This window comes from Rhamphochromis longiceps, linkage group LG9 (assembly GCF_057381845.1).
Source record: "Rhamphochromis longiceps isolate RC_006_pf linkage group LG9, R_longiceps_female_GT1.1, whole genome shotgun sequence".
NCBI lineage: Eukaryota > Metazoa > Chordata > Actinopteri > Cichliformes > Cichlidae > Rhamphochromis > Rhamphochromis longiceps.
Genome location: NC_140565.1, coordinates 23,996,276 through 24,011,756, shown reverse-complemented (window position 1 = coordinate 24,011,756; position 15,481 = coordinate 23,996,276). Strand labels below are relative to the sequence as shown.

Below are 15,481 nucleotides of genomic sequence, written 5' to 3'. Positions count from 1 at the left end.
TGTTGCATAAAGTATGGACAGAAGGAGTCGGAGACGATGATCTCATGTTGGAGGCATTCAGTATTTCTAGCCGTTAAAAAGGAAACGATAGTTCACAAAGCTTGGACAGAATGTACTGAGTTTCAGGACTGAATAAAATCTATTCATGCATGCACACTGGCTTTCATATGCATCTCTTCCTTTAAAGCCAAGAAAAAGTTTTTCATCTAGCTGCTTATACACTGCTGCACTATCTGGATGTCTTTAGCCTCACTTAGGAGAGGAGTGCAGTAAATTAAGAGCTAATCAGAAGCTACAGAGGAGCCTTTCCAGGTTGATGAAATTGTCCTATGTGACCCACCCTGTATCTTTAGGAACTGCTCTCGTCTCTAAATACGGCTGTCATTCTCCGACGAGAGAGGTGAGGGGGGGACAAACAAGCTCCCCATTACTGCTCTGCCTCACGTTCCTCTATGGGAGTCCATAAACCACTGTCTCAATTGCCTTTTCAGTGAGTCACACTGATAATTACTCCACTGGAGGTAAGGAGATTTAGACTCTATGAGATCTGGTAATTATGAAGGTGGTCAAGGGAAGGTCATTTTTTACTCTGTGGATTAGATCGGCGCGCTCGCACACTGATGAAGGGGATAACATCACTGTTTCTGCTCTCATTTCCTTTGTGAAATGTTAACTTTTAGTTCACTTTCATAACACTGATTACGCGTCAAGGTAATTATTTCTATCACTGGTCATTCTGTCTGTCTTTGTTTTAATTCAAAAGTGATTTATTAAAACACAGAAAGATGAAAAGAAAGTGGCATCAGAGGTGGAGCATTTAGTATTAACCTGATAAATGACAAAAGGCATGAATTTGTGTAAATTGACACAGTTTAGCACAGGAAACATTTATTTTTGTTTCCTAAAGGCCATACTGGTGAGATAAGCAAACAATAGAGGTCAGTTATCTTAAACTTCCTGCATTTAATACAAATGCTAGAATATTTTATAGCTTTTTCAGAGTCTGGAAATACTTTATGTTTCATAAAGCATTCATTTGGTGCCCACTGAGTTCAAAATGAAAATCTGACTTGCATAAAACAATCCACTTATCATAACTATCATACTAACATTTAAATTCACCTACATCTATCTAATTTTCTGACAATGGACCACTGCTTGCATGAAACACGATACATTATAAATATTGCGTCAACTGTTTTACTCTGACTTGAGCTTTAATATACAGACCTGCATCGCTGAATCAAGTAGAAATTAGACTTACATTTACTATTTATGAATAAAGGAATAATGGATCATTTCTGAGGATCATTGCTTCCTTTTTTAATAAGTAGCACAGACTCATTACAATCATTCACCTTAAAATTTATTAACACAATGGTTGGTTTTAATCAGTTTTTTAAGACACTGCAGGCTGGACTGAGATGGCCCGCAGGCTGTATTTTGCCCGTGTGTGGTTTGCAGCATATCTGGTTCAGTTTTGGTAGAAACACTTAGACCAGGAGTGTCAGTGTTTAAACCGTGGGCCACATACACCCATAAACTCTGATCTTAAATGTGCCGAACCAGCTAAACTCCCCTTTGTGTATAGATGTTTAGGTAAACGTTTAGTTTAGCAGTGCACTTTCAGCAGTGTGTCTCCGTTTTTCTACATGATCAAGAAATGCTGCTGTAGTAAAGAAAGAAATCTGCCAGCATGACTCTTTGGACTTAAATAGTTAGAAATCCACATGTAAAATTACAGGAAGAGTTCATTAGCCATAAAACCTCCTATTTCTTTTTCCCACTGTAGTCTCATTGTAAAAATATGAAATGTATATAGTAAATAGTGAAAATGAATTTTTATGTCATTGAATTATTTATCAATCATTTAATTGCTTTGGTTTAGTATGAACGACCATTGGGAAGGTCTTTATTGGTGGGAAAAGCTGTAAAACTTATGAAAATACAGTTAAAACTTCAAAAATTCATTCAGTACCTTCCTTCACTTGTTCTAAAGCACATCCAGTGGGCCGAATTAGAGTCTTAGGAAGGCCAGTTCTGGCCCCTGGACTTTATGTTTGATACCCTTGATTTAGACTGTCAAATAAAGGCAGCAATACTGAAAATACTTCAATACTAGCTCTGTATTAAAAAGTATGAAATACTTAATACTTCATAGTTTACACCTCATACAGTGGAAACTATGATAACAATGCTAATTAAAGTTTTATATATTAATTCATTGTTGTTGTCTACATCTCTAATGTCTGCTGATCAATACTTGTTGGCTGTAATTAGATCCAACTTAAAGACAAAGGTGATGGTGCTTTTGAGTTTGCGGATCCCGGTGGACACCGTTGATACCTTTAATAATAAACTTTAGACCCACCTGTTCAGGCTTGCTTCTATTTAGTTTGATCTATTTGCTGCAAACTGCTTGTCAAAGTTGTTCAGTGCGTTTGTACATGTTGCTGCTAAAGTGAAGGTTTTTCTTTCAGAAAACACTACGATTTTTCCATGCAGCAACCAGCTGGCATTAATAACGTCTCTTTCCTTGAGTAAAGAAATTACGAATCATCGAGTGGCCCATTTAGTCTTAAAGGCCATGAAACGCAACAATCTAGTTTGGTATTTTGGCAAAAAAATGCAAATAATCAAGTGAAGTATCTCATATTTGTGCCTAAATCCCTGAAATAAAAGTTTAGCTAGAGTTAGAAAGAAAAAGGCTTAGAAAAACAAACACACGTTCTCACTCAGAGCTTCTTTTTTTTACAGCTTGCAACATATTTGTGTTACATTCCTTCACCGGCGAGTGCATACAGCTGGTAATCACGTTAAGGGGATGGAGAATAGATACCTGCGTTGGCAATGGCTGGAATGAACACGTGGAAAATGAAACGTTAAAGGAGCTGGAGAACTACTGAATAAAAACATTACTCAGAGAGCCACAGCAGTCAATATCAGCATTTCAGCTGCAGGAGGAACTCAGCGACTACAAAAAAGAAAGAGAGAGAAAAAAAATATAGGTAGTTAAGATTTGAGCGGAGTCGCAGTTACAGGATTTTGGAGAGTAAACCACATCGCTTGTAGGGATCCAGAGATAATGCTTTCACTTTGTGATGCAAGGCAATATCAAGCAGTGTTGCAGGATTCTCACTCTGGGGGAAGCATTTCAAAGAATCAAATCCTCTCCATGGAGTTGTTACACATACAAGAAAATCCCCGTGTGCTCGATAACGTTGCCCTTTTGGTGTTGCTTACGCTTTGTTATTGATTTCCAAAGTGTGGTCCGGGAACCTCTGGGGAGGGGGGGGGGGGGGGGGGGTCCCGATAAAGTTCCAGGAGGTCCCAAGCAAAAAGAGAGAGACCGAGTTTATTTTCCCTCTGATTTCAATCCTTAAGATTTTTATTTTTTCATTTTTGTGCAGTGATCTTACAGGTGAGGGTTTTTAAAGATTAAACCAAAGCGACTAATTAGTTTATCTCGCTTTGCTTGAAAGTTTCTTAAATTAAGTGGCAAACTTTCTGCACTAATCCTGGTTTCAAACATTTTTTATAGCTGTTTCATTAAAATCTCTTTGAATAAATAAAAGAAATACTTTATTTTGTCTAAAGCAACTACAACGGCTTCATTTATGACCAAACCTTCACATTCTGAGATATTTTCAGGCTCCATTCAAACACACTCCACATAAACAGTATGTAATGCAGTGAAACCCAGTATGGGGTCTCCTGCTTTTGTCCTTCAAAGTCCAGAAGGTGTTGAGCCCCCCCCACCCGCGCTCCCCCTTCCTGAAAAGAGCCTGTCTGCCTGGCAGGACAGACCGGGTTATTACAGCGTGTTCATGGTCCCATCATGTGTCGTCAGACCAAAGCGGAGGCCGCGAGTAAAAGCCTCATGCAAAATTTATGTTCATGCGGCTGTTTCAGTGGGTGGAAAAATCAATATTGCGGGCCTGATGCACGGAGATGACTGAGTGCTCTCTGACTGACAGTAAAAGCTGAGAGAGATTGAGGGGCTGCATTTACTGCTCCAGAAATGGAGTGGAGTAGAGTCGCCCTAATAGTCTAGTTCACCTTAAATTTGAATTTCATTGTGGATTATTTTGGTAACAACTTGAATACTGAGGGGTTGAAGAATTACTCCATTAGATTAAAAAGAGGACTAAGCAGGATTGTTTCCAAATCGTCTCGAGCACATCTTGGATTGTGACTTCTGAGCAGCTACAGTATTGTATATTACGGGGTTATTAAGCCTTCCCTTCCTTCCCAACTTACACAGATATAAAAATGATTGTAGAATAATCAAAAGACAATGTGGGTATGAGGAGGACATCACAGGGCTTTTGTTCTGCGCTGCTTCGCTTACATATGCTTTTGATAACGTGCCACATACCCACAGTGCATTTGGGGAGGAATGTGAGAAGAGAGCGAAAAGAAAGTGAGAAAAAGAAATTCAGTGGGATGAAATAACCCCAAACAATGGGATTTGCTTTCCATTCTTCTGCCTCCATCTTCTGTCTTTAATTATTCCCTTTGGTTGTCTGAGGGAGCGTGTAAGCACTTTCACACAGCACAACATGCCCAGCAGCACAACACTGTCTGCCTTAGTGATGTGGAGACTTCTGAGTGACACTGAGCCTCTTGTGATTATTAATGCTGTTTAATACAACACAGAGCAGCCACTATGACTGAGGGAAAAAACAGATTTCAAAATGCATGCATTCAAAATGCAATGTGAATGGAATTATGTACTACATGAGCACTGAGCACTTGAGATACACCCCCCCCCCTTTTTTTTGTCTTTTCCTTGCTACATAAACAATGTGTACACCGCAAAATGAAGGCTAATGTTTTGTAGATGCAACGATAACAAGCGGCCCAGTGTGCTTTATTTTTGCACACAGCATTTAATGGAACCACAGCTGATCCTGGTGGGATCCTTTGTGCCGGTTTAGTAGTTTCTTCCTGAATCGCATATGAGATATTTGAGAGCCCAGAACGATGTATGATGAATGAAGTAGCATGCTACTTATACGCTTATCGTGCTCACTGACTAGCAACAGGTTCAGCAAAGGGCAGCGGCAGTAAATGAAATTCCGCACCAGGACAATATATCATCAAAAGAAATGTATGCACCCGAAACTTACAAGCCTTCTTCGGATGCGGACAAGGTGCCTGACGGGGTTGGGGGAAGGGAGAGGCGGAGGGGATAGTAAGGAGAAAAAGAGAGGGGGGTGGCTGGAGAGAAAAGAGGGGAGGGTTTTTTCCTTTTTTTTTTCCTTCTTCTTTTTTTCCTGGATGGGTGAAGAGCAAAGCAATGGGAAGCAGCAGCAGCAGATTTTGTTGAATCAGTTCTATTTCCATACTGGCTGATCTGTGTCTTTTAACCATTTCACTGCAGCTGGAAAATGAAAGTACCAGGGCTAATTTCACAGTGAGAGCTCACTGAACAAAACCCCCCACGGTCTGTGGCAAAAGGTGCTAAGTCTACTTTGTCATTGTGAATTACGGCAGTGTAATTCAGGAAACAGCCTTGTGTATGACAGACAAGAGTAGGAAAAAATGTCCAGAGGAAAAAGAGAAAAAAAATGCAAGAAAAGCCTTTTTTTCCCCTCCCCTCTATACCCTCACATGTACTTAGTGAGTCTTTCTTATGATCTGTAAGTATCAGATACCTCTCTCCAAACATGCCGTCCTGTACTGATGCCACGGGATCCATCTGTGATGTGTCTGCAGTTAGTCCAGGAATAGCACCCGCGGGACTTGCGCACTCCTCAGGCCTCCTGCGGGACCTTTTAAGCTGCATTGATACTGATAAAAGCCCCCACAAATCTGGCCCCAAGATACCTCAGCCATTAATTAAGGTAATTAGGCCCTGGTCAGCAATTAGTAACCACAGATAGCTTTTAGCTGGTGAGGGGTTTGGTTCCACACCATCTGCTGACAAATGTCACCACGGACTCTTTGGTTTCACACGCGGGGAACCGGAGAGCTGTGTTTAAAAGTGACCTCTGTGTGATCCAGACTCCCACAGCTCCTCTACTGCCGCCGCCGCTGCTGCAGGATCACTTTGTTTGTTCTTCTCTCAGGTTTTTTGCTTCTTTTCTCTTTCAAACACGAAAGAGCGAGCTCTATGAAAATCCATACATGTTGTACACGGTCAGAGCGGGAACAGGAAACGTTCACTGCACAAGTTATTGAACAAAATTAAAACGTCTGGGCCCAGTGTAAGGAGTATTGATCAGCGCGTAATGCTACATTGATTTGCTAGTATTATTAAGTCCATTATAGATCTGTTTTGATAACATTTTACTTTATATTATAATGTTATGTACATATGTACTTACTGTGAGTCAATTATGCAGATAGGTATAAAACATAACAGTGACAACACAAATACCTTTGGAAATCATTAAGAAAAAGCAGAATAGACCTGCTGAATAAATCTGGGAGAAACATTTGTGCCCTTTCTACTAATATCAAAAAACAGCAGCGTGCACACTTCATCCGGTGGCACAGGTATGTGATATAAGGCACCCTGACTGATAAAAAACAGGCTGAACACACAAGTTCAACCTCAGAGGACACATCACGCAATAACTCACATTATTGGGGAATGGGAAATAAAGGATGCCGCTGTGCTGCTTTACACAATTCCACATTTGAAGCAATCGGTGATAACACCATTTTCATTCCAGTTCAGTCCCATAAAATTACCATTAACATTACAACTCATGCAGAACACAGATAAATGTAAAATGTCACCCAGTTCTGCCAGGCAGGACTTCCAGTTCCACAAGATTACCATCTCTGTCTGCTCTCTCCCACTGCACCTTGTCTAATATTTCATTTACAACATTTCATAAGTTCATTTTCCCCTCACTGACCATGTAAATCACAAATCAATTTTCATTTAAAATGCTTGACTACAGATTGTTGCTGAAAGCTCCTGAATTGCGCCTCAGCAATATGGCAGACCTTTAGCAAATCTTTCGGAAGCGGTGTGGTCAGAGGAGGGAGGCTAAAAGTGAGATGTAATTTCCACAAAACAACTCTGGGGCCGAGTGGTCAAGGCATTTACTGGAAAGACTTTACAAGTGCTGAAATGCCACGAAAACAATGTATTGTAATTTATACCCCATTCAATATTCCCTCATTTAACTGGTCCACTCGACGGGAACGATTAAAACAGATGAACTCTATTGATTGTGCATAATTGTTTAGAATATTAATCAACATGCACAGCTATCATGGTGTAAGATGATTTCATTGAGAGTGTTAGGATTAGATAATTGAGATTTTATTCAAAAACGGTTAATTTGGCTAAATGAAGCCAGCAGTGTGGCTGTTTCACATTTAGACACTTAATTACAGCAGCTAGAGGGTAATCTCTTTTAGCTCCGGAGCTCGGGGAATAGCGTATAGCCGGATTGCTCCACGTGTTTTTGATTATTCACATAACTGGAAGCTAATTTCAGAATTTGCCATCTAGAAATTCCGCCTCCTAATTCGGAAAACGATCCTCTCCTAATCCACGCTGCTTTATTGCCACCCTGAGTAAAATCCATTAAAATGAATGCATCACACTGCCTGCACACACAGCGCAGACGGACACTGTGCGATGGTGAGCGACCGCCTTGTAGACTGTGTGTTTATGGCAGGTGGTTTTGCAAAGAGCCTCCCTCAGTGTTTACCAGTGAGGGCAGATGTCAGGGTTTGCTGTGGAGGAGCAGACACAGCCACATCTGATTAACAATATTATTGTCCTCCTCCACACCGCCATAAAGACTCATCCCCTCCCCTCTCCCCTCCTCTCCAAGCCTCCCCCTTTTTTCTTTCCTTTCTTTCTATTTCGGGCTCTGGCAGCGTGCTGTCCTGTGGCATGGCTGAACCAGAGTGACACCGCCACCATCCATAGAAACAAAAAACGAGCCAAGAGCCAGAAGGTTAACAGACACACACACACACACACATACACACACACACACACACACACACACACACACACACACAAAACAACGGTTTCTTACCAGACACAAAACACAGAAATGTCTGGGGATGCATACATAAAAAAAAAAATCATACTGTATATTCAAGAAACACAGAGGATCGTTGTTTTTTTAAGCAATTATGGAAAATATGTAACTTGAATACAGAACAAATGATTAGCATGGCTGCAACAAGTGAAGCAGCAGGAGGTGAAATTTACTTACATCTCAGCTTGAAAACAGACATCAGAGTATAAATGAGCCTCATGGGAGAGAGCGAGTGTGTGTGTTTATATGTGCATCAAACCCGTGTGGTTGATCCTAACCCTCTTAATGCTCTGCTGTTTGTTCTGATTGGCGATTTTCCCCCCTCTTTTCTCCTTTCTGTCGCCAAACTGTCACGAAGGCACTAACCCGGCACGTTTCGGAGCTTCTTATTGAAGACAAACAATAAACCACTGGCAGATATCAATGGCAGAGATGAGAACTCGGGTGCCATATCTGCAGGGACTGGCTGGCGAACCTGCCTCTGCCTGCGCTTCATCTCCAGCAGCACCTCTCACTCTCAATTATTTGGCTGCTGTCACAACAAATCAATCAAATTACTGCTCCAGGACTGTGTGCAGCTGCTCCTATTGCACCGCTAGTTGCATTAGCTTTGAAATGTATGAGGTCTACATTTTATCACTGTTATTTATTTAATGCGGCTCTCTCCCCTGCGAGTCATCTTACAACCACAGCAAAGTTAAATCATTAAAGGACGACGTGGAATACATACTGCTCGAGAACACTTCAAATTAAACAGTGATAAGGGAGAAGGGATGGGTTTAGCCTCTATTGTGTTAAGATGGCAGATGCGGGTGAGGAAGTGTGAACCGCTTGCGCGTGGCGCTTCCTAATGCACTCTTCTACTGGCTGAATGTGCCCACAAACAGCAGCGGCTCGTTTCTTTTCTCTTCTACCCCCCAAAATGATTTGAAACATACACAAGAGAAAAGCAGCCGCACAATGAACGGCTGCTGTGTTTGTAACAAGCCCAAAAAGAATATCTGAAACTCTCCGGCTCTGCTAATGTAATGGCTAAAGGGACACGGAGGCATTCCCACAGAGGACAGAGGAGGCAGAGGTAGTCAGCGGCCTGGCCCGGTGAGCTAACCTCTTAAAGGAGCAGCAGTCAGCTGAGGCAGAAGAGATGCAATCTGACATGTCTAACTAGTGTGGAAACATTTGGCTCTTCCCCCCCAGGAGCCCACCCTTTGGTGGTGTAATGAGCAGAGTGATTTCCCTAATTTGTATCACGGCAAAACCCACAACCTGCGAACGACACCGCTGAGCGTTTTCATCAAAACGGCAGACATGCCTTTGATTGGCACTGACACGGGGTCTCATTACTGCAGGTGAGTGGGATGCCGACCTTTATCAGGAAGCTTGAGTGCTGTTTTGTGTTTCCTGCGGACGAGTACAGAGGAACAATGCTCTCACCTCACCATTAGAACTCGGCTCTCTGATGTGATGTGCTCCCTGGCTTTCTGCTGAGAGCAAATAAGATGGGATATGCTTATTAATATGAAAGCGCTCCGGTAAACTAGCTTCTTGCATTACCTTTGAGTGAGTCGTAGAGGAGAGGAGTAGACAGATGAGACTTTGTTCTGCTTCCTCCCAATGAGCATTACATGTATAGAGCTTTGAAACAACTAGTTTTACAAGTATGGTAATCATGCTTTGCTTGTTATGAAGTAAAGGCCTATTAAAAATGCAGCAGAAAGGTAGCGTCATATTCAAGACCAGAAATCTGCAGATGTCTGCATCAGTCGTGCATACTTAGATCTGAAATTGTGAAAATCATGTATGATTTTCTTTTATTTTTATTCCTATCAGCCGTCATATTTACAGACCTCTAGCATGACCCAACCTAGTTTTTGCCTCTGTGAAGTCAGCTAGAATTGTGTGCACTCTGTCACAAAAGATAACTTTCTCCCTTGTTTAGTTTCATTGGGGATTTGTTTTTACTGCATGTTTGCAGGCATAAATCATTCTGACAAATAACCAGTTACACTGGTGCTTGTGTTTACTGAGTCTGCCACAAGATGCTGCTCAGTTTTATTTAAGCAACTGCTCCAACTTTATAGCACAACCCCATTACAGTGATAGTTATTCATCACAGTCTGAGAGAGCTGCCCTCCTAAAGCTAGTACAAGTCCAGTCGGTTCCCTTCTGTCAACATTTATTCTCACAGAGCCAGCTTTGATTAGCCTGATCAAAAACGCTGCGGTTACTGTTTCTCTTTTTACTTCATTTCCCTCATTAAAGGTTAATATAAAAATGCAAAAAGTGCACGCACTGAAATCCCTCATTTCATCTAATATAGCTAGTGAAACATGACATCCTGACAATGTACAGAGATTTAATGTATCTAATATCCTCTGTCCTACACCGCCCACTCCACAAGACAAACAGCCTTATTAGTTGGTCATTAGCTGCCTCATTACATTTAAATACAGCCATTGGCTGGGCTCCTCCCAGAGACTCATTACTGTGCCTCACTGTTGTCTTCTGTCTGATCTGACACTAATTAGCGAGCAGTGTGAACGCTGTAAACTACACTCGCTCCCAAAGTCGTGAAATGAGCTGACTGCTCCCTGGCGACAGTGCGGCATCGTATTATATGTGTGATTAATCAGGCCTGGAGGGTCTGGGAGGGGGAGCGAGGGGGACACGGGGGCAGAGGCCAGAGCTGCAGTTGTCTGACAGAGGTGCTGTGCCAGCAGGCCTCATTCAGCGGAGCTGTGATGAACTCAGACAGGGGAGAGTGGAGGAGCGCAGCGTGGCTAGAGGGGCCCGGACACAGTCAAGACATTTAGCTTCACTCGTGACTTGTGTCACTTTCTCTCCACGGAGGTCCCTTCAATGAATCCCCTTCAGATAAGAGGACGTGCGAACAGGCAGTCTGTCAGTCTGCACGCTTAAAAAAAGATCTGCCACAGAGGCATTTCTCCACAACAGTTTTTTTCCCCTCTGTCTCTCTCTTTGTGTCTCTGATGGCTGTAGAATTTTATCAGGACATTGGACTCAGATTCTTTGTTGGTTTGTTTGGCAGTGGACAATATGGATGACTGAGAGGTGTTTGTTTTGGTGTTCTGACACCCTGACAATGTGTTTGTCGATCAGTTCATCGGATCGCTGAAGCCTCTGGGTTGTCCCTCACGCACCACGAGGAAGATGTGTTGAAGTGTGAGTCAGACGGGCCTGCTGGGCCCATTATCGTCCACTACTGACGGATACATTGAAGGGCTCGCTGGATAGATGCGGGTTTATTAAAAGCTCTGCCCACAGCGATGGCTGCTGTTATTTATGCATGTTTGTGTCCATTAGGCCTCTACCTCCACATTTCCTCACTCAGGGCATCTGTCCATCCATTTCCCCCACATGAAGGGAGACTTCCCTGCACTTTGTGCTGCACTGGCATTATTGTAATCTCCCTCCTAAAAACACACTGCTTTACATGTAGCCTGGCATCTTTTTACATTAGTGCGGCTCTCTCATCTAAGATTTATGGCTGACGGTTTCCCCATCCATCCCTCAATCTAATGGTATAAAAGAGACAATGTTTTAAACATTAAAATGAAAACCATTTACAACTATGATCAAAAGAGAACACTTGGGCATTAAAGTTTAAAAGGCAAGGATAAGTACAGCCATGTGGATGGACAGATGAGGTGGAAAAGAGATAAAAAAGTGAAGTACAGTGCACTCTTATGCACAGGAAAGAGGCATAAAGTGCTTCTGTGCTGCACTGCAAAACGCTGACCTGTAATTAATATGGTTGGTTCCTCTGGGCAAGTCGAGGATAGCTGCTTTTTGGGATCTAAACCCCTCAAGGACTCTTACCTGGCCGAGACCTCTAAAGCATTTTGTTGGGGAAAAAACATTGTTCAGTGGCTTAAAATGAATGCGCACAAAACTCTTACTTGTTTTATGTATTACTAATAATTCCCGAATCGTCTGCTCTACACGAATACGAGGCAATAACAATTCCTGAGAGTAGCTGGGTCATTTTTCTGCAGCTTCTTGTCTACAGCTCCCTTTTTCTCACCTTGCAGGTTCTGGAGGGGGAGCGTCATGATGCCCCCCGCAGCAGCAGCAGCCACCAGGCTCTGGATGTTGGCGGTGGGCAGGGAGAGCACCAGGCCCTGCTGCCCGCCCAGGTGCCCGCCTGCGTTGAAAGGAATGAGGATGGGCTGGTTCAGGCCTGGCGCCGCCCCGGACATCACGCCACCTACCGCGTTAGCCAGTTGCTGCGCCACCAGGAGAGACTGAAGAGGGCACACATAAAAACACACACACACACACGCATAACATCATAGGTCAGATAATCGCGGATGCTTTTCTTTAAAATGTTATAAAAGTAAGGTTTAATACATCATTCGATATATTTCTATGTTTGTGCGAAATAAATTGTGTTTATGATCTTATTACTTGCAGTTATTTCAGATTTTACACACACACACACACACACACACCGACACACACACACACACACACCAATCAAAGTCTGCATGAATATTATAAATTTACATCAGTATTTTGATTAAAGTTGCAACTTTAAGCTATAGTTTTTTATTTAGACCCACTTTAGAAGACACTAATGCCAAAAATGATTTCATAAAGCAAACAGTAAAACATTTAGTGTGATATGGTTAAACGTATTGTTAAGACACAGAACTGTGCTAAAATCTTGAGGCCCTTGTTTCTTTAGATTTCGCTTTCAAGGTGTCAGATTTCCATGTCATCATGTCATCCTTTGAAATCAATGAAAGGATGTCAGGAGAAAAGCACAGAGTGTCTATAGCTATCTGTAAAACATGGTGGAGGCTCTGTCATGGTTTGAGGCTGCGGTGGTGTTGGAGATCTTGTCTAAACCGATAGAATTATGAACAATGAAAAGTATCATCTCATTTTGATATACTATCCAGTACTATCTGGAAAGCATCTGATTGGCAACAAATTTGTTTTTCAGCACGACAATGACCCCAAAGAGTCATGGACCGGCCTCCCCAGAGCTCGGACTTTAAGGTTATTGAAGCAGCGTGGGATCTTTACAGAGAACAAACTGGAGCTAAAATCCCAAGTAGAGCTTTGAAGCCTATTTAGAAATTACAATAACAGCTGCCTAAGAGAGTTCAGACTGTGTTGGTCACACCAAATATGCAGTTTTAAGCTTGACTCTGTTTTTACCTTATATGCGACTTTTCCATGTATATTTGAAGGTGTTTCAATATATTACTGCACCTATTTCCCAGAAAATAAAGACTCTGCATATTAAGTGCTGAACATACGGGCTATTTTAAAATCCTGACATGCTTAATGGAGACAAGTGCAGCAGATGTTTCTTGACTTCATAACCAATCAGTGTGTTCTGATGAATGCAGCTGTTTTGCAGCTGAAAGCTGTGCTGCTCTGCTGTGTCACAGACTGACAGTCAAAACACACTGCTGTTGGTACTGACAGAAATCAAACCCCATCTTTGTGAAAGAGCTGTGATTTTTTTCCTTTCACAGAAATGCAGTGATTCATGTTTCATCCCACTGAACAAATCCCTGGTACCACGGAATAATGTGCTTGAAATACACAGTCTTTTTTTTTTATAACGTAGCAGTACTTTGCCCTTTTGATGAGTGCTATAACACATCACTCTCGTCTCTTCATGTATCCATTCATTCATATTAGTTAAAGTGGAATCGCTGCAGTCATACCCATAGAAGAAAAGATAAGTTATCACAAGTATCGCTCTGAGATATTTTGCACACTTGAAGCTCTCTTCATGTATTTTCCGAGGAAGTGGGGCTGGGAAAAATACACCTACACATTTATCGTTGAGAGTTTTGAGCCCAAAGTAGGAAGGTTTGTGCCATGGCTCTACGAATACACACAAAATTACACATTAATTTGCATTTATTGTCATTAATCATTGATTAAAATTGGACTGAGAACATTTAAACGTGGAATTTGAGTTGTTTGGGAGTCAAATAATAAAAGCGCGTTGTCACTTTGTGTTGTGTCCCCAACAAAGCAGGCTGCTTTGGACATTAGTAGGTGAGTCTGGGCGCGCTGTGGTGCGACTTTAAGTTCACAAAACTTTAACTCCAATTGTCAGCTATCTGCTTGTGTTTTGCATGGTGTGTCTGCAGCTTGCACAGGATGCAGAACGAGCTGACTGGTGTGAAGCGGGCCCACCCTGCTCTCGAGCCTGGTGCTCATAGGTGACAGGCGTGTCACTGTGATAACCTTGTGTGGTGCATAACGCCCGCTCCCACTCCGACGTACATGTGATCGCAGTTTAAGAGGTACAAGGTCACGTTGGTTTAAAGCCAAAAAGCATGGCTAAAATATCCGCACTAAGAGACAAATGAACACCAGTTTGTGTTTCTGAGCCGTTAAAAGGATAAAAAAAAAAGAGAAAAGCTTGTAGAGGTGAACGCTGCTGGCAGGAGTTTTCACACGCACGCTGTAAAGGATTCCTCTTTCTCAACATTTGCTTTGATACGCAGCAACAGTGCATAGCATATGACAAACTGACGCTTCTGACAGCATTCGAAATGACATTTGCCATTAACTTTAAAAAATGAATTAATAATTCGGGAGCTCAAAGAATCCTCAAAGGACACTAACAAAGGCGACGCGTTTGTTAGCTGCAAGTGACACGTGTTTAATCTCAGTTTTTTAACTCAATTTAATCTCAAATCGAAGCGGCGCATAATCAAAGACGCTCTTTGAACATTTCATCTCTGAATCAAACAAAATGAGATTGCCAGGCTTGACAGTAAAGACAGCCTCACATGGAAGGGAATAACATTAAAAGACAATTCTGCAATTATCAGATGTAGCCCTGATTTATTTATCATTACTGGCAGCTCTGGAGAAGCAGACAGCTGTTAGGCACAGAGGCAGCGCTGAAGAGAAAGCACTGTGGAGATTCTTTAAAGCACGAGTGAGCTCTGGGTGTTTAGGCTGTTTGTTGCGCCAGTTTAAGCCTGATTATGATCTTCATCTGCCGTGCGAGGGCTGCATATGTGCGTGTCAAAATCTGAGATGAGAAAGAAGTTAGCGAGAACATAATTAGCTCAGCTTTGCAGCCACGCAGCGAGCAAATCCCCTGCATCGCTTATCCGGATTTTACAGGCAGTTCACCCTCTGCCTTTTCACCTGATCCTCTCACTCGTCTTCTCCATAGGTGCTGCTGGAAAGCTGCTGTACAGTGCTTGGCAGACCTGACAGCTGAGTGTTGAGAAGTGGTCTCCCAGGGGCCGCACAGGCGCACGGACCGGGTGTGTGTGTTCGGCTCTGGAAGGGGAAGCAGCCCCACTCAGGACTCGATGTGGTACCCAGCCTCTCTGCCCATCAGGGGAGAATAGGCCCTTCTATCTGCTTGGCAGCTCTGGCACTGAGAAATTGCCCATAATCACCCAGATAGCAGACTTTTGTCATCCTAACTGCGAGTGGGAAACAGA

General features: G+C 42.5%; 1 protein-coding gene across 3 annotated transcripts in view; it reads right to left on the bottom strand.

Moving 5' to 3' along the window:
• The window catches only part of pou6f2 (POU class 6 homeobox 2), an 85,886-nt gene that overhangs the window by 48,797 nt on the left and 21,608 nt on the right, over positions 1–15,481 (bottom strand). For all 3 annotated transcript variants that reach the window (XM_085418964.1, XM_085418966.1, XM_085418965.1), the window contains exon 4: positions 12,067–12,286. In XM_085418964.1, coding sequence (XP_085275090.1) covers positions 12,067–12,286 — 220 coding nt within the window. The remainder of the gene's footprint in view (positions 1–12,066; positions 12,287–15,481) is intronic.